This window comes from Pseudonaja textilis, chromosome 12, assembly GCF_049901715.1.
Source record: "Pseudonaja textilis isolate UNSWEBS1 chromosome 12, rPseTex1.2, whole genome shotgun sequence".
In the NCBI taxonomy this organism is placed as follows: Eukaryota; Metazoa; Chordata; class Lepidosauria; order Squamata; family Elapidae; genus Pseudonaja; species Pseudonaja textilis.
Window position 1 is genome coordinate 3598454 of NC_142001.1, and position 25154 is coordinate 3623607.

At 46.1% G+C, this 25154-nt stretch overlaps 1 protein-coding gene across 1 annotated transcript in view; it reads right to left on the bottom strand.

Moving 5' to 3' along the window:
* The window catches only part of EFNB1 (ephrin B1), an 85253-nt gene extending 75231 nt beyond the window's left edge, over positions 1-10022 (bottom strand). The window contains exon 1 of the mRNA XM_026703122.2: positions 9686-10022. Coding sequence (XP_026558907.1) covers positions 9686-9819 — 134 coding nt within the window. The 5' untranslated portion in view covers positions 9820-10022. The remainder of the gene's footprint in view (positions 1-9685) is intronic.
* Positions 10023-25154: the final 15132 nt, after the last annotated feature.

A 25154-nucleotide genomic window follows, 5' to 3' on the forward strand; every position in this document is an offset into this window, starting at 1 on the left:
TCAACTGGCCAAGGTTGGAGACCCCTGCTATAAAGGTCGTGCCAAAGTCAAGCCAACCAGACTTTGGATGGTCCTTTACCCTAATTGGCTTCCGGTTCAACTCCTCTCCCTACCACAAAGGCCAGCTCCCCATCCAGATTCAGAGTTTTGCGCACTTGCCTTGAGTAGGGTCACAGGCCAGCTCCCCATTTACACCTGTGCAGGCTTACTTTCGGCCATATATGCTGTTCCTGTCATTTTCAGAACTAAACTTCAAATCCATATTCACCAAACCATTCCATCATCCATCATTATTATATGGATATTTTTCATGTAGTTTTACTCATTAGTCTAAGAACAGTGAAAAGTAATTCAAATCCTTAACCGAGGACTGAAGAATTATTAAGGTTATGTCTAACCATATACACAGCTCCAAATGGTGTTTTTTTTTTGTAAAATTGGCATATTCAGATTCAACAAATTCAATATTTCCAAATATTGATGCAGCCCTTCATTCATTCTAATGGCTGATCGCACAGTCAGCCAGATGTTTAGGCTGGATTTGGCATTTTTACTGAGTCATTCCCAAGAACCTGAGTTAGATTAGATTGTTTGGTGCTGTTAAAGATATCATCACAGAATCTAAGATGTTCCAAATAAAGATGCCTTTTGCAATTGGCTGGTGGTGATTTGGTCAGTGCCAAAGATGGTGTCCAAGTGATGATGTTCCAGATGTTTTTGGATAGCACCCAAGGCTTCCTCCAATTTGTTTTGTCTTCTGCTATCTCCCTGTATTGCAATGTCCAGTATCCAGACTTCAATCAACATTTGTTAAGTTTGGAGTGTTATTCGGCAGAGGCATGTCCACTTAAATTCTGAAGTCCCGGAGCACTTTAGCTTTTTCATTTTGTATCATTTTTTGTGCTCCCACCAGTTCCTGCTTGCAGGCAAACGGTATTCCAAGGCACCATTGTTGCTTTTTTTCCCCATAACGTTGCTTGAAGTCAATCTGTGCGGTTTTTTTCTTGCAACAGCTAACTGGATGGTCCACTATTTCTTCAGTTTCTTACAGAGGGAGCATTTGGTGTATATTTCCATCTTCTCAACTCCTGCTTTGTATGCATTTATTCGTATGTTTTGGTCTTGTGCATCTAGAATTAACCCTTTTAATTCTTTCTTCAAATCTTGTGCCCTTAGCTATTAACAGATCTTGTTGGAGCCCTGGTGGCACAGTGGTTAAAGGGCAGTATTGCAGGCAAAACTCTGCCCACAGTCAGAGGAAGAGCCAGACAATCCACCTGGCAGGTGGGTGGGCAGAGTGGCCGAGGCCCAGCATGTCCGGTGTTCATATACTCTACCACCATGGGCTGTTCAGCACCAGCGGGTGAGGGGGTGGCAGAGGCTGGGCACATCCCATTTTCACAACCCCGCCACCACAGGCTATTTGGCAGTAGTGTCCCAGGGCTGTCCCTCCGGCTGCCAACTCCGGCGAGTTGTCCTTGCAGCAAATTGGCCTTGTTGCGTTATCCTGCAATGACTTGTCAGTGGTGAGTTGGCAGAGGCGACTTGGCAGTGCCAAGCTGGCAGCAGTGAACTGGCTGTGCTGAGTTGGCCCATTCCACTTGGGAAGGACTTGGCAGGATGATAAAAATGCCAAATCCGGTTTAAACATCTGGCTGACTGTGTGACAAACTATAAAAAAAATAATACTAGTAATAATCTTGGTTAGAAATGTTGGATTTTTTGCATGGTTTTAATTTAAATGGCAAACCATATATTTAAGGTCAAGGAATTCAATTTTTTGGACTCTACAATGGATGATCATAGTTTCTAAGAAAAAAATATTGCAGAGCGGGAGTGCCCTCTGCACTTATAGAAAGAAATTTAATGCAGTTGACATCTGGACAGCATTAATTTAGGATAATGAGGATGTAACTTTTTTTGGAAACTCCTATTTTTTCAGCATTCATTTGTTTATTTGGATTATTTTTTAATATTCTGAGCTTTAGTACAGGGGCTAGACAATTATTTTACAGATTCTCTTATAATATCCTGTTTGGATGGTCTTTACGAAGAAAATTTCTAGCAAGCTTAAAATTGTTTTTTTAATGCATCACAATCAAATGTTTCTCAAATTTTCTGACCACCAATAAAATATTTCAACATATATTTTTTTTTCAAATAACAAATACATTTAAAATTGGGGATTTTAAAGCTTTTTACACAATGGGAGTCTATCCTCGTAGAAGGAAGGAATAAAAACATCTGCCACTGAAATCTAGAAAGGAAGGTTAAGGAAAAATCTCTTCATCTATGTGAGAAATCAAATATGAAATTCTGTAGTGGCTTCCAATAAATCACTCTGGAACTTGATCAACTGGGTGCACCTGAAGCGGAGGAGTTAATGAGGTGTATTAAAAGCTTGAGTTGGGAACTGTCAGAAGAGCCAGGAAAAAATGTTGGTTTCTCAATTGAAATCACACAATAGATACAATTAAAGACTCTGCTGATAAAACATATAATGAGTCCGTGGAAATCCTCACCTTTTGGATTTTAGTGCTCCCTCTCCCACACACTTTAGAGTTTGAATTAAACATACCTGACAACAAGCTTCAAACTTTTAAAAACAAAATGCATTTTCTAAAGTTCAGCTGAAGGATTATGACGTATCTTTGATGCTGCAGAAGTATTAAATAATCCAGGAGGGATTCTGGGGCAGGTTTCTAATAGTGTGAGGGGAGGACTATAGAATCACTATTTTAAGACTGGGCAAACTGTGATTTGTCACCCAATTCTGCCTTTGCCAAAATAAGACCTCTGACAGGTAATTCATTCGACCTAAATGCTGCCACATTTACTGCAGTTTGCGGCACCATGCAGTCACATGACATTTTATTACACTTCTTGAACGTTATTTCTTGTTTTTGACAACACCGCACGTAACAAACAACAGGTTTGCTTAACAACCTAGCCACAGAAACGGTCGTAAGATAAGGTAAGGCACATGACTGACCCAATTTATAATAATGGGCAGCTCCATTAGGATCATGTGTTGTGGGCTACATCTTGAGTTGATTCAAAATAAGGGCAGGATAAAAGCCAAATTAAATAATAAATTACATTTTCAGATGCGCAATAAATATAAATAAATCTAATATCTTTTTGGGGGGAGAGGGGAGTGCTTTCAAAACATGTTTTTTTTTTACTTCTGGCCACTTCTTGGACTATCCCTTGCAGTTTTCTTGTAATCAGGATCCCTGGTACTTTAAACAAACTAGTAAGCTAATTGATTTTTTTTTTTTTATGGAATTACTAGATCGCCAAATTTTCTCTTTTTAAACTGAGGTTCCCATATGTGAGGGCTTCTATTTGAATCATTGGGCTTATATATCAATGTGGTATTTTTTTGGATTGAAAATGAGTGTAACATATACAACCGTTATGTTTCTATTAGAAGCCTCTAAATTTTGGCACATATTATGTCCTGGTTATCCTGGGAATTGTTTGTGTTCCTAACATTAAAGGCAGCCTAACATATGTGAATGTTACTGGGTAATAAATCCGATTTATTCTCTCATGAAAATGTGACTCTAAAACATTTTTAAAGGCTGAAAATTAGTTTAGCGCAGTCAACTTACTGCTAAGTATACCTTCAAAGCTATATACAAGGTAACTTGTAAAACTGTGGAATGGCAATAAATTCCATTAAAACATTTAATGTATTTTCACTTTGGAGTGATGCACTGTCAACTAGAGAAAACTCCGATAATTTTGAACGTAAAACATTTGCAATGTTAAAAAATAGATTTTTATGAACCCGCCAAAATATAGCGGGAATAATAACAAATTAAACAAAATTTCCAGTAAAGAATCAGAGTATTTGTTTCTAACAAGTCAGTGGTTTTAGTTTTTAAGAAAAACGTTAAATGTATATTTTATATCATAAGACTGATTTATTTCATGCATAGACCATTGCAATCTCTAAGGACTTACAAGAAAAAGATGCACAATAAACAATGCATGATAAAAATTAAAAAGCCCAGAAATCCATCAAAAGCAGAATGAAACAAAATATAGGTAATCCAACCAACATGCAATCGTGGTCCTAACATCCTCCAGGACAGCTCAGTTTTGAGCGGCTTCTAGAATGCAACTGGCTGTCCAAAGGAGTGGAGTCCCCACCAAGAAGACAGTGCGCCACTGAGCTTCAAGCACACACACACACACACACACACACACACACAGCCCCCTATTAGTGCAGCAGGACTAGCAGCTTCTCCCAGGTAAATCAGATTGGCTGGGCCAATTCCAAGGGTAGAATTCATGGAGCGGAATCCTGTAGCTACCTTGGCCCCGAGTCACAGGCGGCTTTATAGGTAAGCACACCACTCGGGGTTTCATTCAGAAAAACTACTGGCAAGCAGCGTACAGTCCACAGCACCAGGGTAACATTCGCCTATCAGCAAACGCCAGTTCCAATTAGCATGCAAGCCATCGCACTCTGGACGAACTGCAGTCTCTGAGTCATCTTCAAAGGCAGTCCTACCCAGAGCATGCCAAAGTAGAATAGAGTAGAATGACAGAGTTGGAAGGGACCCTGGAGGTCTTCTAGTCCAACCCCCTGCTGCTTGTGTATACCATTTTACACAAATCGTTTGTCCAATCTCTTCTTAAAACTTCCAGCAATGGTGCATTCACAACTTCCGGTGGCAAGCGGTCCCACTGGTTAGCTGTTCTCATTGTTAGGAAATTCCTCCTCAATTCCAGGTTGCTTCTCTCCTTGATGAGTTTCCATCCATTGTTTCTTGTCCTGCCCTCTGGTGTCTTTGGAGAATAGCTCGACTCCCTCTTCTTGGTGGCAAAGTCTAAATAGGCGGGCCCAGAGTGTGAATCACTGCAGCAAGGTCCTCCCACTGCCTATAGCATCCCATCTGCTGTTCTAAAAGGAGGCAGGAGTTCAGAATGAAGTCACACCAGAGGGGGTGAATTCAGCAGGTCCTTGACCAGTGCTGGAGAACCGGAAGCGGAACTTTTGAGTAGTTCAGAGAACCGGCCAATCCCACCTCTGTCTGGAGATTTTACAGTCTCCTTCCCCTGCCACGCCCACCAAGCCACGCACACAGAAGCGGTAGTAAAAAAATTTGAATCCCACCCCTGAGTCACATGCGAGCTCCTTCAGGAGTGCCGTCATCCCAGCAAGGGACACCACTGGAGTAGAGAACCACACACAAAGCAGCATCTACTTAGCAATCAGCCCCTGAGCGGAATTACTGCGATACAGAGCTCTAACCGCCATAAGAATACCGTGTTCAAACACTGCAGACCAGATCCAGGTCCCAGCCAGTGTCCCCCACTCATGCCACCAAGGCCACCTCTCCTATATATCCAGGCTTCAGAGGAAGGTTGGAAACCAGGAGATGGTTATCTAAACACTAGTCCCTCCACCAGAAACTAAGAGAAATAGAGATACAGCCTGCAGGAGAAATCTTAGGAGACCCAAATCAGGGGTCTCCAACCTTGGCAACTTGTGGATTTCAACTTCCAGAATTCTGCAAAGCTGGCTGAGGAACTCTGGGAGTTGAAGTCCACAAGTCTTAAGTTGCCACGGTTGGAGACCCCTACTCCAAATCACTTTCCCAAATCACAGCTCAAAAGAAATCCAGCTAACCAAGTAAGTCCATCATCCTGGATCCTACCCTGAAGACGTGAACAAACCTGGACAACCCTGGCAGCAAAATGATCACAGCAACCAGATTTTTGATCATAGCAGCCTGTAAGAAGCTTTGGGAAGATGCCTAAGATTCCTTAGCAGAGAACTGGCTCTCCAAACACCCACCAGCATGCCAAGAGAGCAGCAATGATGCGCCGACCCTCTTATTAGCACAGGGTATGCGCCCACCAAAGGTAGGCACATACTAAGGCGTGCTCTGGTTCACCTCTTTTCTTCTCCTTGGCACTGGAGGTGCCTTCATTTCCACTCAGCTCCCCCAAAGCTGCCACCAGCTGCCTGGATCTTCCCCACTGCTATCAGTGAAGCTGGTTCTTGTTCGCAGGGGCTGACAAGCAACAGATCCTTACATTACTTGTTCCTGAGACAGGATGAACAGAATAACAGGGGAAAATTGAAGAAAGGGGCCAGAAAATTAAGGTATTAACAGAAAAAGTTGTTCCTTGTCGCTCAAAAATTTTCTTCCTTGACTCTCCTCCAAAGGAAAAAAAGATATCCTCATTCAAACGTTAGGAAGTCAACATTGTACTGGCTGCAACGGAGATATGACACTGCTGCTTCCAGTGTGATAGCTATAACTCTTGTGTGGCTGAAAACTCCACTGTACTTGATACAGACCGAAAGCACATCAGTCTGTATTTGAGATGCACATAACCAGAGAAATATGCGCCGACGTCCAGCCCCGCCTCTTAGCCAGATCGATGGTGCAGATTACGTGGCTTTCTTTTGTTCCCCACAACAAAACTCAAGGCCCTCATCAGGGGATTTCCCATTAGTGCAAGACGGCACAGTTTACACAGCTGCCTCCGACATTTCAGGAATGGGCCAAGGTTGGTTCCGTCCTGCCAGCTGGGCTTTGCACCCATCTTTCCAGATTTGTCATGGAACTGAGCCAGGGAGGGGAGGCCTTGGGCAGAGGAGCCCCCGTGGGACTTTCACCCCAAATGCAGGTGAATGGGGGAGACCGGCCTGTCCAGGAGAGCTGAAGTAATCCCCTTCCCATTCTGCAACAGGGAGGGAGGGAGGGGGAGAGAGAGAGAGAGAGAGACCCTGCCCCGTTTCTTTTAGCAAGGCGAGCTACTCAAGAAAGAAAGAAGCTGCAGCCACAGCTCCCAGGAGACACAGCAGGGCAGTCCGTAATATTAAGCCCACCACTGGCAAGAGCCAGCCAAGTCTGGGCCCCGCTCTGCCCAACTCAAATCTGCCTGTCCAACAAGACAGAGGGGTCCCCAAACTTGGCCATTTTAAGACTGGTGGACTTCAACTCCCAGAATTCTCCAGCCAGCAGAGCCTAGAACTGAGAGGGAAATTTTTATGATAGCGAGAACAAGTAATCCATGGAAGAGCTTTCTCCTGGAGTTGTGAGTGGCCCAACACTGGAGGTTTTTAAGAAGAGTTTGGACGGTCATTTGTCCAGGATGGCTTAGGGCAGGGGTCCCCAAAGTTGGCCACTTTAAGACTGGTGGACTTCAACTCCCCGAATTCTCCAGCCAGCATAGCTGGCAAGTTTGGAGGCCTCTGGGATGGGATCTCCTGCTCCCTCTCCAAAGTCCCCCCCAGCCAACTCTGTTATTCTGGGCTGAGAGTCCTTTTCCTCGGCGGTTGTCCACTCGGTGGCCTTTGCCCCTCTCCCTAAGGTCGCCCTGTCCACAAGAGAAGCTGCTCTTTTAAACTTGGCGAGCCAGGTGGATCCCAAAGAGGAATCCCAACGCCTGTTTGCTGGCCCCCAAACCTGTCGCCCAGGACCCAGGGCAGGCAGATTGTGCAGATCTCCAGGGCGGCCTATGTCTCCTCCCCTGGATCTTCTGGGAGTTGAAGGCCACCAGTCTTAAAGTGCCCAGGGAGGGAGAGAGACCTCTGAACGCGGGGAATCCAGGTCCCGAGAGCCTTCGGGACCTGAGCATCCACGGAGCCTCCCTTTGTGATCTCGCCCGAGGTCACACTAGACGCACAAAGCCCCCCCACGCCGCCGCCCCCCCCCCCAGCAACGCCGGGCTCTTGGGTTACTGACCAGCCCTGCCCTGGGATTAGAGCCCCCGGGGGGGCTATGGCTGGAATGCGCCCGCAGCCAATCAGGAGAGGCCGGAGGCGCCTCTCTTCCCGAAGCCGACCGAAGGGAAAACAAGGCGCAGTTTCGGAACGTTTGGAAACGTTTGGATCTATTTTGTGTTTTTTGTTTCTGGGTTTGCAACGGCGCGGCCGGCAGCGCCTGCAAAGGACTCTAAACGCGGGGATGCTAACTGGAAGCGGCGGCGGAAGGTTTTCCCCCCCGTAGTATCGGCAGTTCGCGGAGGGAGCGGAGAAGGTCGGGCGAGCCCTCGAGGGAAAGTGGGGGCGGGCGACGTAACCCGAGAGAGCCGCTCGGTTTGCAGGCAAGGCCAGCGGGCAACGAACCGCTCGCTCCCACAAAAAAAGGGGGGCAAATGGGCAACGCTGGGCGCCTTCCAGGGAAAGCGGCTTGGCGCCCCTCTCTCCGACCTTGGAGGACTTCGATTCCCACCAGCCGGGCCCAGATTTGCACCCCAGGAAGATCCTGAGCAGGGCGGAGAGAGGAGGATGCCCGAGTGGTGGTTTCAAGGGGAGGTTTGCAAACGGGGGGGGCTACGAGGCTACTGGATATAAAAGGGGGAAGCCGTAGGGATGGCCCCTCCCTGCCAGTCTCCCCAAGACCAGGAATCCGACTTCAGGAGGTCCTGCCCGGTGCAAGGTGGGCGCTGGTGGGTCCCCCTGGGAATCCAGATCAACGCACAGCCTGCAATTTCGGGGCAAGGGTGTCCGTGGGCACTTTGAAGCGGGCATCCACTGAACCGCACACGCACACACACAAAGCTTTTTGAAAGAGAGATTTTAGCCTCCCTTCTCTATGGCAGGGGTCTCCAACCTGGGCCCCTTGAAGCCTGGAGGACTTCAACTCCCAGAATTCCCCAGCTGGCTGGGGAATTCTGGGAGTTGAAGTCCTCCAGGCTTCAAGGGCCCAGGTTGGAGACCCCTGCTCTAGATTCCCCGTTGCCTCCACTGGGACCGACCCAACTTCCCAGAAACGCTCCCCGCCCCGCCCCCTTCCAATGCCTTGCTGCATTCAGCTTAACAAAGAAGAACCGAGCCCTTCGCTTCTAACGCGAGCTCCAAGCGAAATAGCGACGCGTTTCTGCCCTCCCGGTCGGTCTTGCCAGCCGGGCATCCAACCTACCAACGAGCAGGTTGCAACACACGGAGCATTTCCGACCGTCAAGCCGGAGCAATTCCACCCCCACCCCCGAACTGCACCATACAAAATGCAAGCCCTTTTGGGAAGCAGCTTTTGGCCCAACTGCCCCAGCCGTCCCGTTCGCCTCCGCACAAGTTCCAGAAGGCGAAATTTGCACCTCGCGATGCTCGGCGATTCGTGGCAACATTGATCCGGAGGCAGGTCGGTCACGGAGGCCCCCTTTTTTCCTTGGAGGGGCCGGTTGGAAGAGCTCTCGGCGGCGGCTTCCAGAGGGGACACCTCCTCTCCTCCCCACCCGACCCTCCTCGAGAGCGGAATCCCAGCGGAAAGTCTGCGGAGGGGATGCCGCGCAGCTCCCGGGAACCGAGAGGCGCTTCCACCTCCTTTCAGGGCAGGGACTTGCCGGCCGCTCTTCCCAGGAGGAGGCCGAAGGCGACGGACGGACACGGCCGGCGAGGGGGGCACGCTCGGGCCCCCGCCCGGTCCGCGCTCCAAAGGCACGGAGGCCGCCCGCCGCCCGGGAACTCTTCGCAGCCGGCCGGCCGGCCTCCACACAGGAGCTATTTTCGGCGGCGCTATTTTCTCCCGGGACGGAGGCAGCTGCGGGACCGGCGAGGGTCGGGCGGGGCCGGCCCGGGGCGACGGCTGGACGGGCCCCGAAGGCGCCTCGGCTGCCCTCGACCGAGGCTCCCCTCTCCGCGACGACGGCCGCGCGCAGCTGCCCCCCCCCCGCCGCCGCCCCCCTGCGCCTCCCCCCCCCGGGCACCTACTTGGTGTTGGCGGCGCTCCAGGAGACCGGCTCCAGGCTCTTGGCCAGCAGCGGCGGCGCCAGGCGGCCCAGCGCCAGCAGCAGCGCCAGCAGCCCCCGGCACAGGCGCTCGGGGCGTCCCGCGGGCCGGCCCATCCTCGGCCGGCACCGCCACCGCCACCGCCGCGGCTGCTCCGGCGGCGGCGGCGCCTACTCCGGCGATGCGACCCTCCGCGGAGCCTCACGGGCCTGCCATCGTGGCGGCGGGGCGGCGGCGCAGCAGCACCCCGCGCTCTCCCGCCTCGTCCCCGCCGTCGAGCGCCCGCGCCGGCTCCTCTGCTCGCACTGGGCGCGCCGGGCGACGCCGCGCGCTCTACTCTCCGGCGCAGGCGATCGCGGCGGACAGCCCTCGCGGCGCCCAATCGCAGAGCGGCGCCCGGGGTCCTCGCCCGCCGCCGGACGGGGCGTGGCCAGCCCCACCTCGACAGGGAGGGGCGCGCCGGACTCGGCGGGGCGGGGCCGGGCAAGCCGCCAGAGGCCTCGCGAGGGAGGGAGGGCCTTTTCTTTCTTCCTTCCTTCCTCCCTTCGCGGGCGCGAGCGGCGGGCTCCCCCTGCCGGCGCCGCGCGGGGACGCAGGCTGGTGGGCGGGGCCGCGGAGAGCCGGTCCTCGGGAGGCCCCGCCCGGGCCCGCCGCCCCCTCGGGGCGGGCCGTTGTGGGGGCTCCGCGGTCGGTTTTGGGGTCCCCAGAGCGGGAACCCCCAATGAGACGAGCACGAGAGGCGGCCGGCTTTCCTGCCCAAATGCCAGCCGCCGGCGAGCGCGCCCGCCCGGGCAACTCTTTGTCCCGGGCGGGGGTCTCGCGCCTGCCGGAGCCGCACCGATGACCTCAGAGAGGCCCGAGCAAAAGAGTGCTGGCGAAGTCGGAGGCGGGTTAGCCCCGGTGGTGAAGGCACCAGCCTGGAAAGCAGGAGGGGGCCAGGTGGGACCCGACTGGCTGACCTCGCAGGGTGGTGATTTTGAGGAAAAGAGGCGGAGAAAGGAATCGATCCATCTGCAGCTTTGGGGGCTCTTTATGAGAAAAAATGAAAAATAAATAAATCTGAGAATCTTGAGCCCATTTGGTATAAACAGTTCTGTCCCTGGGAAAATAAGAGAAGGTGGAAAGCTTGCAAAAGATCTGAATAAAGGTGGCCTGATTTTGTGGAATGCAAGAAATGAATAGGGATAGGAAAGTGGGAATATAATTTAATGATAAGTGAAAAGATGGAAATGTGTTTTGGTATAATTAACTATGTGCATGGAGCAATCCTTGGGCTGGTGTGAGTTGCATGTTACTTTCCAGCAAATGGTGAAAATCGGAAGGATACCAAAATGGTGACTGATGAATATGTATTTTAAAAATAACATTTCAATTATGTGGTTCAAGCACAAATGTAGTCATGGTGAAGTGAAGTCATAGTAGAGAAGGAGCAAGTATACATCTCAAATATAAGTCAGCGATGTGACTGATTATGATGAAGGACTGGGAGAATTAGTGAAGGATTAGCCCTGTAATTCCACAGGTTGGAACACATTTGGAGCGAGGGATCCTAAGCGTTTCCCAAATTCCCCCTTGGGTTATTTCCCATCCACTTACCAAGGCACTTCAGCTGATTACAGGTGTCTCAACAGGCAGCTAAACATGATTGCCACAGACTCACAGAGGTGTGTCTTGATCGTAGGAGAAGCTCTTGGAGATGAAGTGCTAGAAGACAAAATTGCAGAGCTCATGAGTGGTCATTAACACCAGTTCTACTAGGAAGTGATGCAGATCAAAGTCATTTCACTAAATAATTATTCAAGACTTAACTATGCGAATAGCTGCATGTGCTGCACAAGAAATTACTTGTGGATGGATGAGGAATCGGGTTGCCATGGAGGTCACACCAACTCATTGAACCATGACTGAATTCCTTCAACAAAGACCAAGCCAAGAGGGGACAACCTGGACAACAGTACCTGTTTCCCAGACAAACGCTCAGTCATTTCACACATGGAAATGATGTGTTTGGTCACATGTTTCCTTAAGTCTTGAGCTCACGGCCATTGGAGAAGACAATAAGATCTTGGAGTGATGGGTTGCCATTGCTTAGCCAGGCTTAGAAATGAGCTCGGATGAAGCTAGATGCTGAAAGGAATATTTTGCAGATTGTGTGTGTGTCTGTGTGTGTGTTTTGGTATAGATAGTAATCCAAGAAAAAGTATGAAAATAATCTGTCCTAAGAACATTTAAAAAACAGCAAGGCTGCAAGTATACATGGTGCAACTGGAGAAACGTTAAAATATGGATGGTTTGCTTATTAAGGGGCTGTGAGATGTTTCCTTTATGTTAAGACTTGTAGCTGTCTGAAGATCAGGAAGAATGACATTTTTGCAAAGGGAAACATTGCAACCATGAATTCAAAAACTACAGGAAGCTCCTTATTAAGTGTTCCTGGTTGTGTGCCTGGTGTGCCTGCTTAATAACAATAAAAAATATACAATACAAAACAGCGGAATGGGAGAAATACAAGGCAGCCATACTATTAGGTTGGAAGACCAAATTTCCACTGTTAAGCTGTCTGAATGTGAAAAAACATTTATTGGGAATCTATTGATGTAGAGAAAGCAAGTGGGCCAGACACTCGCCTCCGGCTCAGAAGGCTGAGAATTCGATCCTGGGCAGTGACAGATGTTTCTCTATCAGGGCACAAAGAGAAAATATCTGCTGTGAACTCTGTTAGGTGTCAGGAAAGGGCATCCGGACAGTAAATGTTCGGCTCCATTCAGTCACCCTGATTCTACACCAAAAAAAAAAGGATTAGAAGGTCTTAAAAAGGAAAAAAAATGATATCAAGAAAGCATAAAGTGAACAGCTTGAGTGACTGTGGAAAAGAGATTGTGATTGCCAAATTCAGTAACAACTTTTTACAATGGAAGTAAAGTTTGTGCCGGGTGAAGTACAGGTGATCCTCATTTACTGACTGCCCCATGCAGCCATTGTTCAAAGTTAAAATGGTAGCAAAAAGTAACTTTGCAACCAATCCTCACATTTACAATGGTAGCATCATCCCACAGTCACATGATCACCATTCTTGTCCTTCGCAACCGATGTGCATTTAGCACCAATGCAGCATCCTTCAGTCACCTGATTGCTATTTGCATGTTTTTTTGCTTGCATGAAGCAGAGTTAATTCTATACAATTTGGCATGAAAGGTAGCAGTCGTGTGATTTTTTTTTTCACTTAGTGACCACATCTCTTTGTTTAACATTTGAGAGGCTGCCACAATGAAGGGGCAACCTATTTTCCAAAGCACCTGAAGGCAGGACAAGAAGCGATGGATGGAAACTACTCAAGGACAGAAGCAACCTGGGACTAAGGAGAAACTTCCTAACGGGGAGGACAATTAACCAGTGGAACAGCTGGCCTCCAGAAGTCGTGGACGCTCTGTCACTGGAGGATTCTAAGAGGAGACTAGACAGTCACTTGTCTGGAATGACACAGGATCTCCTGCTCAAGCAGCAGGTTGGACTAAATGATCTTCCACTCTATTCCAATTGATAGAACAACTGAAAGGAAAATAAGGCTGTAAATCCAATCATGGTCACGTGGTTTTTTGCTTAGCAACTGAGTTGCTGGTTCCAACTGCGATTGCTAAGCAGGAATTATCTGTGCCATCAAGTTATTTTCAACTCCGAATGGCCACGTAGATAGGTTTTCTCCATGACAATCTGTTCCTCGCCTGATCAGTATCAGGTGCCCCCACCCCCACCAATGGAGCTCCTCCACCTTGCCTGCTGGTTGTCCTCTTCTTCTGTTTCCTGCCAGCTTTTCCAGAAGGACATCCTTCTCCAGAGAATAACAGAGTTGGAAGGTACCTTGGTGGTCTTCTAATCCAAACCCCCTTTTCAAGCAGGAGACCCTATCCATTTCGGACAAATGGCAATCCAATCTATTTTTGAAAACCTCCAGTGTTGGAGCACCCACAACTTCTGAAGGCAAGTCATTCCACTGGTTAATTGTTCTCACTGTCAGAAAATTCCTCCTTAATTCCAGGTTGCTTCTCTCCTTGATTAGTTTCCATCCATTGTTTCTGGTCCTGCCTTCTGGGGCTTTGGAAAAGAGGTTGACTCCTCTCTTCTTTCCGGCAGTCCCTCAAATACTGGAAGACTGCTATCATGTTACCCCTAGTTCTTTTTTCACTCATCGAGAAATGAAATTGGGGTGGCTATAACTGGAAGAGCAGATCTCATGTTCTTAATGAGCTTAAAGCAACTTTCATGGGGAAAAGTTGCTGTATGTGAGATTTCATTACTGCAACCAGTTTATAGATTTGCAATTGAATTTGCTTATTAGATTTTCCATGATGCCGTCCCTGAGCTCTCCCCACAGTATCCCAACCTTGCTCTGATCATCTTCTTCCTTCCATCTTTCCCAGCATCAGCGCCTTTTCCCAGAGACCTGGGTCTTCACCTCATGTGTCCAAAGTAGAATAATTTGAGCTTGGTCATTTGTGCCTCAAGTGAGAATCTGAGTTGGGGTTTTTTTTCAGTGACCCAACAGTTTTTTTTCTTTGGCTATCCATTGTATTCTCAAGAGTCTTCTCCCACATTCAAAGACCTCAAAACTTTTCCTATCCTGCTTCTTAAAAATTCAACTTCTGCTTCTGTAGAGCATAACAGGCAATAGTAAGACCAGAGGTGGTATTCAGCAGGTTCTGACTGGTTTTGGAGAACTGGTAGTGGAAATTTTGAGTAATTTTGAGAACTGGCAAATGCCACCTCTAACTGGAGATTTTACAGTATCCTTCCACTGCCGTGCCCACCAAGCCACATCCACAGAACTGGTAGTAAAAAAAAAATTGAATCCCATCACTGAGTAAGACTTACCCAATTTTGAACTTTGTAAGCATAGACACATCATAGCATTTAAAAATCTTTTCCAAAAATCTTCATGGCTGTTCTACCAAGTGCTATGCTGTGTATTTCATAGACTCATATTTCTTGACTATTATTCATTTACTGTTGATGGTCCTGGGGGGCAAGTGCTCTCCACCACTTTATAATGTCAGCTCCAAGATTGGTTGATGTACTTGCTGTCATTAATTTGTTTTGCTTTGTATTTAATGTTAGTCCCGTTTTTCATAGAACTATGAGGCTGAAAGGACTCTTGGAGGTTCAACCGATTGCCCAAGGAAGGAGTCCTCATACCATCTCAGAGGAATGGTTATTCAATCTTTTCTTGAGACCTCCTGCAATGCAGGAGGCAAACTCCAGGAGGCAATTGGTTCCACTGATTGATTGATCTTATTGCTAGGAAATTGCTTCTTATTTCCAGGCTCTCTCTGATGAACGTCCACCCACTGATTCCTGTCCTTCCTTCTTCTCTGTGGCAGCTACCCCTGGCTTCCCCAATCCTTCTCTTTGTGGGCTAGGCATACCCAGTTCCCTCAGCTTTACATGGTACAATTCCGCTCCAGATTCCGTATCCTCTTTATTGCTCTTCTCTGCACTCTTTCTAGGATCTCAGTGTATTTTTTTATTGTGGTGACCAGTACTGGATGGATGCAGAATTCCAAGTTTGGTCTCAGCATTGCAGTATAAAGTGATACTAACCCTTCACCTGATTGCGATACTGTTCCTCTGTTGATGCATCCTAGAAGGATATTGGCTCTTTTGGCACACTGTTGGCTCCTACTTAAGTGGCTGTTCACTAGGACCCCTAGATCCTTCTCATAGCTGCTACTATTGAGCTAGGTGCCATCTATTATATACCTGTCTAAGGTGTAAGACCTTACTTTTCTCACCACTGAATGGCATTTTATTGGATAGGGCTCAGTGCTCAACCCTATCAAAATCTTTCTGGATCTTGAGCCTGCCTTCTAAAGTTTAACTGTTCTCTCTAGCTTGGTATCATCTGCAAATTTGATGAGCTGCAGGTGTCAACGCGAGCAGCAGTGAACAAAAACACTCCAAGAGGCTTCTTGCTGGGCAAAAGGTGAGACCTCAGAAACAGCAGCCAGCTGCCTGCAGAGAGATTTATGTAGCTTTTTTGCCTTTGACCTTTGCTGGAAACAAGGTCCAGAATTCCAGCTTGCAACTCTTGCTCCTATATTTCCTTGCTCTTGAACCCTCAACTATTGGACCTGCTAACTACCAGATTTGGTTCTTGACTCCTACAATAAGTTGGACCGTTCTATTGCTGCTTGAACTTTAAGTGGACTTATAGAGGCAAGCATTCTGCACAGAACTTGATTTACAATTTTGTCTACTGTCCCCAGCTTATAAATAACTCCTTAGCAACTTTGTGTGTGTGTGTGTGTGTGTGTGTGTGTGTGTGTGTGTGTGTCTGCAACCTGAGACAGAGCATACACTTTTGGAAAAATGACAGTCTTCCAGAACTGTGTGTCCATAATGAGCATACCATCATTGATTCCTCTTGCCTTAACATTTGCCTTCCTGCAGTCCTATTTCCCATTTGTGTAGGAGAAGAGCAGGCAGAGCTGGGGTGGGGGGCAGAGTTAAGGGTGTCATCAGTTTAAAGTCATTACATACCCACAAACAGTCCTAGTTCAACTCATCTTGAAGAGGCTTGAGCAATAAACCCTCTGAATTGCAAGTCCTGACCCTTTGAGCCTGGCAAGACCATGCATTTGGGTAGAAACATCTGTGGTGTTGCACAATATTGCAGGTCATGTCCTAAAATTATAAGCATCGCCTGCCCTCCTGGTTTTCCCATTGTGGTCTGTTTTTCTAGTCATTTCCTGTCTTCCGTCTGGGACTTTTCTTGCTCTAGTTAAACCCCATCAGATGAGATTGGTGAGGCGTTGCCAAACACCAAATATGGATTCTGCCTCTGCCCAAAAGTTCCCAGTGAAGGAAGTGTTTGCGGTTGGCAGGACTGGTTTTTTTTTTTTTATTACTACTTATGCTCCCAGTTCCTTCATCTTTTGGCCCAAGGTTTTAGGGTCTCCAGAGAGACTTCTTCCCTGAAATCTCTCTGGCCATTTCCTTCATCCTGACATGAATCACAAGGAAAGGGTGGTGAAGGGTAGATTTGAATATCTCAATGAACAGAACCGGACAGCACTGGATGGAGCATTGGGGGTCATCTATTCTAACCTCCCGCTCAATCAGGAAATCCTATACCATTCCAAATAAAGGCCTGTCCAGTCTCTTCTTTAAAACCTCTCATGATGGAGCACTGCAACTTCTGGAAGCAAGATATTCCACTGGGTGATTGTTCTCAACTGTTAGGAAATTTCTCCTTAGTTCCCAGTTGCTTCTCTCCTTGATTAGTTTCCAGCTATTGTTTCTTGTCCTGCCTTCTGGTGCTTTGGAGAATAACTTGACCTCCTCTTCTTTGTGGCACCACCTCAAATATTGGAATCCTGTTATTGTATCTAAACTGTTATTCTCTCTGTTATTAATATTGTTGTTATCTCTGAGGACAGTGTTTCTCAACTTGGGCAAGTGTCATGCCCCTGGTGGAGACGGACTCTGAGGGAGAGAAGGAACAGCCGACAGGGAGTGGGAGTGTGGCTCCAGAGGTTGTGGAGGAGGCTGGGGGAGGGCAGAGGCCAGCTGGGCAGTCAGAGGAGGACCCAGGCCCATCCCCTCTCCATCCTAGGGAACACAGGGAGGAGATGATAAGGGAGAGACGTGGTCTACTGGGGAGGAGGTCTTGATCCTCTTCATGGGCTGCAAGTGTGAGCACTGCATAAGAGTTTGGACTTGGCAAACGCTGGAAACAAAGCGTGTTTTATTTTGGTCTGAAGTTATGGTTGGTTGGGGTCCTTCCCACAGACTGTGCCTTGTTATCTCCTTGAATTTGGTAAATGCTTCTCCTGTTCCGTTGTGGAAATTTCATCGTTGTAGTTTGTTTTGGTGTTTTATTTCACCTCTATCTGCTCATTAAATTCAGACTGCATTGCTTTCTTTTGAAGACTATTTCTGAGCACGTTTTATCTCCAACTGAGTATTATTGAACAGTGGAGTTGGAGGCATTAAAGGACATTTATTTACATTTTGGATTTTGTTATGTTTGTGGTACGCTCTGGGTCATCACAGCAAGCTTAAGATGGGTGGACTTCAACTCCCAGAATTCCCCAGCCAGAACAACTTGTCTTAGGATACAAATATCTGAAAGACAGCAAGTTTCCCTAGAGATCTCAGAAGGTCCTTCCTCCTCCCCTCACAAGGTCCTTGTCCGCACCCAGCGGTGCTCTGTCTTGTTCTGAGGCCAGCTTTGCTCCTATGGCTCCTGACAATCTTCCTGAAGAACACCTGAGCAGCTCTGAGACTGAGTACCTCCTCGCCTTGATTCTTTGGATCACCTGCTTCCCGGACATTCCTCTTCTCTGGGGCTCCCTTTTCTGCCCCTCCCGCTGCCTTCCAGGAACCTTTCAGCTTCTCTGGTGCATCCAGGTGTAGAAACTCACTCACTCGAATCTTCATTATAGTCAGCGACCAGTGAAGTGAGAAGTGTCAGAATAATGGAAGCAGACACGCTAAAATATTGTAAGGGGAAATGAGTAAACTTTTAAAAGGTCAAGGACAGAAAATGAGTTGGTATAACATAAAGATTATGAAACAGTCAAAAATTACTAGATTTTCTAAAATATGCAAAAGATGAAATATTTTAAGCTCTGACTCAGTGATTGTAAAACTACTTTTGGTGCAAACGTTTTACTTTTTTTTACTTTTAAACTTGTAAAACCATTTAAAAGATAATCCAAGGGGTAAATAATTACAAACCTATTATGCAAATGATGTCCAGAAACTTAACTCTCATTAAACAGCAATGGTTTTTGGACAAAATTTAGTTTGAAAATTATTTCTAAGGTATCTGCTAAGAGGAAGACAAAGAATTGGTATTCTATTTTTCACAACTGGAGGGTGAGAGTTGTATCATTAATATTTTGCACCAATGTGTATACAAAACACAGTAGAGGAGAAACTGGGCATTTAAATCAAGTTCTTACAGTAAATATAGACAAAAGCATTTTATGGAGTTATAGAACATAGAATAACAGAGTTGCGAGGAACTTTGGAGATCTTCTAGCCCCTGTTCACTCAGGAAACCCTGTATCATTCCAGACAAATGGCTATCCAAACTCTTCTTTAAAACCTCCAGTAATGGAGTACCCATGACTTCTGATTAATGGTTCTCACTCTCAGGGAATTTCTCCTTAGTTCTATACTAAATTTCTCCTTGTAAATTTTCATCTGCTGGTTTTTATTCTGCCCTTCCCAAATCTCTGAGCTGAGCCAGATGTTACTTCTTGCTGGTCTCAAGTTGCAGCCCATCTCTTTCTAGAAGCCCTTCCTGTAGAACGGTCATCCAAGGTCAGAATGGCACCATCCTTTGAGCTGGCGACTTTCTTCTGTAATTTTCTATTCCTTCATTGAATGTTGACCTTCAGTTGAAAGTATAGCCTGTGCTATACCTTCAATGCCTGTGCTCCTAACTCTTTGGCTGTGCTGCCTAGTTATTCATAGTCCACTGAAATGGTTTTTCAGGCTCTTGGTTGATCATTTATCCCCACATGAAAGAGGAGAATAATGTGTGGGCTTGATCATTTTCTCAGTCACATCTTTAATCTAAGACAACACACTTCCCTTAAGAAATTGTCTAATCTACAAAACGTTGACTCTGTTCCTTTAAGTAGTGAATCTCCAATCCACAAAACACATCTTCTTTTTTTCCTTGGGAAAGTCTGAGCCACGTCTTATGACCTGAACATTTGGCAAAGTCTTTTCTTCAGGTGCTTCCTTCCTGGGGGAGGATATGAGATCGACCGCTCCGTCCGAGAGAGGCCTGGGGCTTCCTCCTCTCTGTTCCTTTGTTCTGTTGCTCTCATCCTTGCCCTTCCCTTTTATCTCTGATTCATCTTCCTCGGCAGGCTCCGTTTGGAAGGAGCAAAGGAGTTTGTCATGTTCACTGTTGGATCTCAGAAGGCCTCGTGTGGGAGAGTCTGCAGTCTTGGTGGCTTGACTGGCTTGCAGAGACTTTTCCTCCAGTAATCTAGCCAGTTTGCACTTCTGGCAAGAGTAATTTGGGTCCCCCGCAGGTAGGAATTCAAACACTGCACACTTTTTGCATGGAACAATGTTGTCCCAAAGGTGCTTTCAAAAGGCACCCTAGGCTTCCTTGATTTTTTTTTCTCTTAAAAACGTTTTCCTTCTCAGCCAAGAAGCTTTCTTAGTTCTGACTGAATGGTGAGGAATGGAAGGATTTGTATTCTTTACAGTCCTCTGGTCGTTAGCTCTCTGGGAGTCATAGAGGCCTCTTGGTCTGTCTGAATCTTGATACAAGTATCATCCACATATCTATACCAGTGAGTGAGTGGAATTCCTGAGGAGTTTAGGACTTTGGTTTCGACTTCCAAAATGGGGAATACAGGTGAATCTATGGCACAGCCGTGTTTTTGTCTATAGAAACCTCTTTGTATTTAAAAAGGAAGGATTGGGGGTGACATGATAGCTGTATTTTAGTATTTGAGGGGCTTCCACAAAGAAGAAGGAACCAGCTTATTCTCCAAAGCACTTGGAGGCAAGACAATAAGCAATGGATGGAAACTAATCAAGGAGAGAAGCAACCTGGAATTAAGGATTAACTTCCTAACAATGAGGATAATTAACCAGTGAAACAGAAGTTGCCTCCAGAAGTTGTGGGTGCTCCAACACTGGAGGTTTTTAAGAAGCGATTGGACAGTCACTTGTCTGGAATGGTGTAGGGTCTCCTGCTTGAGCAGGGGGTGGACTAGAAGACCTCCAAGGTCCCTTCCAACTCTGTTTATTCTATTCTATTCTAAAATATTCTAAAATAGGTAGCAGTCAGGCAGAAGTCCAGCATGGCACATATGTGGTCTGGGCTGAGGTGAGTTGTGTCACCTAACGTGCTACAAGCAGAAGAGCTGGAGTCCATCTGCCTTTTGAAAAGCACCTTAGGGACAACCCTGGCCTGGATGATTGAGAATCTCCATAGACATGTAACAATGTTTATTATTAGACCTTTCCTCGTGATTTTGCTTTTCCTCGTACGGAAAAATATTTTTAGTTTGTTTGTATCTCCACAGGAATTAGAACAGAGTCATGTGTGCGCGCATGTATGAGTGTCGAAGAACGTGTAAAAGCAAAGCCTCTATAAAAAAGTAGCAGGATCTTATTATATATTCCACTTATAACTTAGTGGGCTGAGAACTAAAAGTGAGTCTCTTGCTCCCTCTTGTGGTTAATGCCAAATTAGCACATTAAGTGCAACCAACCAATGTTGTTGGAGGGTTACAGACGTTTGTAGGGCAGTAATAAACAAAATAGGAAATAGGAAAAAAGAATCCAACAAAGGAGATCACAAAAAGGAAGCCATCATTCAACTCCCAGAAGGATTTACCGTCACCAAAAAGAGACCAGTGTCCCATTCTCTTGCACTTCCTTTTTTTTATTATTCCCCTGCTTGTATTCAGCGGCTGCTGGTTGATGAAATTCCAGAGAGTCACCTGTTGCCATTCTTCGATCTTCCCCCTCCTTTTCTTCCTCCTCCTCCTCCTCCCCATCCTTAGGAAACCTAGGGGCCTCCTTGAGGATTGAAAGTAACAGATGTGCGACATTTTGAGTCATTCAGAGAACCGGCCAATCCCACCTCTGACTGGCCCCGCCAACCTCCTCTATTCTCCGCCTCCCATCGAGTCCCAGCTGATCAGCTGGGTCTTCTTTGGTTGCCCTGCACAGGAGAAGGGGGCTGGAAAGTAGGTTAGTGTGGTGGGGAGGGCATAGGATCATTTTGCAGTATCCTTCCCCTGCCACATCCACCAAGCCAAGCCACGCCCTCAAAAACGGTGGTAAAAAGGTTGGAATCCCACCACGGGCTCCCTATGGAGATTTTCTCAGTCATCCAGTTGTCTGGAAGGTGCTTTTTTCTTCAAAAGGCAAGCAGACTTTTTTTTCCCTTTGTGGAAGAAGACAACGTTTCACTTCTCGTCCAAGAAGCTTCATCGCTTCTAATGACAGGGTAATGGAAGGCTGGGTACTATATCTACCCATAGGTATGTATACATACCAGTACCTATCTTTCCGTCCCTCCACCGTCAGAACTGATGAAGCTTCTTGAATGAGGTTAAATGTTTTTTTTCCTTCTTCCTCAAGGAAAAAAACAATCCAGTTGCCTTTTGAAGCAAAAATAAATAAATAAAACTTGAGGGGGGTTTTTTGAGACAAGTGGGGGATGATTCTCAGCCTCCCACCAGAGTTTAAGGGGTGAGGGAGAATCCTCCAGGCTCCCATTAGTGGCCAATGGCAAACTTATTACTTTGTTGATATTAATAGTTTTAAATACTTCATTGTGATTTTAGATGTTAGTACATTTAATATAATTTTAGTGTTTAAGTTATAATTTAATATAGGCTATATCTCAATTATAGATGTTAGTTAGGTTGCTTTACAAATTAAGTCTGTCTTAAATTCTGTGTGCTTTTTTTTTATTACCTGTACTGGTCTTTGGCTGCAATAAATTAAATTGGTGTGTTGTTTTTTAAAGTGTGCATGGATGTGGAATTGAAACAGTATTGCAAAATGACTCCTTTTTTTCCAAATGTTTTCTGTAAACTTGCAGAAAATCTTGTTTGGGAGTATTTGTGAAAACTATTTTTCCAATATTTTCGAGACATTTTAATTCTTTCAGGACTTTTTGAATCAATAAAGTAAGTTTCTTTTGAAAAAGAATCCATAAACCAGGTAGCCAGTTTTCAGTATCAAAATGTTCACCAGCTTCTAAATAAAGGAAAAGCGACTCGACTTTTGTGTTCAATCCTCTCCAGCAAGAGAAAATGTTCAATTAAGCAGTTGTGAGGAATAGAATGAAGGGATTCAGGCCCCAGTTGGGTCAAAAACATCTTATAAATTACCTTCTGGGCAAGTATGTCCCAGGGAGGGGTGGGTGGGAGGGAGGCATAGCTGCAGAGCTGAAACCCAGCCCTTTGTGCATGGACAGAGACCGTGGGCTTGGGTTGCATTGCCCCTCTTGCTTTCACTCCTAATCCTGGAGGACTCGTTGGAAAATCAGATCAGAATACAGAATGCAATACAGAATAGCAGAATAACAGACTTGGAAGGGACCTTGGAGGTCTTCTAGTCCAACCCACTGCTTAAATAAGAGACCCTATACCATTCCAGACAAATGGTTGTTCAATCTCTTCTTTAAAAACCCCAGAGCACCCACAATTTGAAATGGATTGCTTAGGTCCAGCAGGGAGGCTGGCTTGGCCTGGGTTGGATTTAGTCTACCAGTCTATCTCTAAGGATTATTTTTCCCCCATAAATGATCTAGAATGAAGGAATAAATGAGGATAACTCTTCAAATCTGCAGACACACCAAGCTGGCAGGAATAGCCAACACTTTAGAAGATAGTTTCAAGATCCAGAAGGACCTTGAAGACAGGGCCTTATCCAACAAAATGAAATTCAGCAGTGAGAAAAGTAAGGTTTTACTTAAAGGGGAAAAAAAACTAGATGCATAGGCACAGAATGGGTGGCACCTGGCTCAACAGCAGTAACTGTGAGAGGGATCTTTTTAAATATTTTTTTTAAGGTATTGATAAGACTGAGTTGAGTCCAGAGATGGGGAAAAAATGGTGCAAAGTCTGAGGAACAAAACATATCAGAGAGATTAGAAGGACTGGCTATGTGCAGCCTGGAAGGATAGAAGGGAAAATGGGATGAGAATAATCAGTGGTGATAGTCGACCCGGTTCTGCCCGGTTCTGTAGAGCTGGTAGCAGCAATGAGCAGCAGAGACCGAACCGGTTCTCTCCACCGCTCTGCTGTTGGGCCCACCTGCCGGCCAGGCTCCCATACTCACCTTGATCCACTGAATTTGAAGCGCAGCTGCTTTGCGCGCCACAGAATAGCGCCACGTGGCAGCTGCTGAAGCAACCAGAATCGTGCAGGTTTGCAGGAGGCGAGTTAGAAGGCCTCTGCACCTGTGCAAAGTGTGCACCAAGCCACGCCCACTGAACCGATGGCAACAATATTTGAATCCCACCACTGAGAATAATGTTCTAGAACTGGGGTCTGGAACCTTGGCCACTGTAAGACTTGTGGACTTCAACTCCCAGAATTCCTCAGCCAGCAAAGTTCAGCAAAGCAAAGCTCGCTAGGAACTCATTAAATTAAATTAAATTAAATTAAAGAACCCTTTTCCAACAGTGACCACAGCATGATTGACTTTTGTTTCAACATACGTCCACACAAAAATCATCACAACAACAGAATCCCCAATTATAACTTCAAAAAAGGCAACTATGATCTTACAATCAACTATCTCTCTTCCCTTGATTGGCAATTTCTATTCACTGGATGCAATACTGTTGAAGACCATTACAACATGTTTTTACTTGAAGTCAAAAGAGTCATCAGACTATATGTACCAAAACCAGAAAAAACAGATTACCCATAACAATAAGGAAGCTTCAATCCAAAAAGAAATCACTTTGGTTGAAAAACAAATCTGGTCATGTTGCCAACTTCAAAAGCCGATACAAAAATTTATGCCACCAGATAAAGACTGAATTCACCAATTATCACATTAAACAAGAGGAAAACCTTCTACGCACCAATTCCACCTGTGCTTTCTACAATTTTGTAAACAACAAACTAAAAGACTCAAGGTCCATCCCTCCCCTGAAAGGACCTAATGGTAAAGACTTCAATGATGACACTATTAAAGTCAACCTCTTTCACACATTCTTTGGCTCAGTATTTGTAAACAGCAATGGATCATGCCCAGTATTTCCTAGTCGAACCACAGACAACTACAATGATCTAATACATATCGATTTTACAGAAAACACTGTTGACAAAGCACTGCACAATCTAAAACCATCTCTATCTATTGGACCAGATGGAATATGTGCCTACTTCTTAAAAAAGCTATCCACTGCCATAGCCAAACCTCTAAGCATAATCTTTGAAAAATCCTTCAGGACCAGCTGCTTGCCAAAACTATGGTCACAAGCCATGGTCATCCCCATTTTCAAAAAGGGAGACCCCAGCCTAGTTGAAAATTACAGACCAATCTCTTTATGCTGCGTCACCTGTAAAGTCACAGAATCAATTATTAACCAATCCATCATCCTCCACTTAGAGACAAACAACTTACCCTCTAATAAACAATTTGGTTTTAGGAAAAAACTATCCTGTAATCTGCAACTCTTACACTGCAAAAACACATGGACTACACAACTCGATCAGGGCAAAGCAATAGATGCAATCTACACAGACTTCTCTAAAGCCTCTGATTCAGTGGTATACAACAAACTACTCCTAAAACTACAGTCTTATGGTATCTCTGGACACCTGCATAACTGGATAGAAGCATTCCTGTCAAACAGACAACAAATGGTCAAAATTGGGAGCGTCCTATCAAATTCTGTACCTGTCAATAGTGGTATCCCCCAAGGCAGTGTTCTGGGACC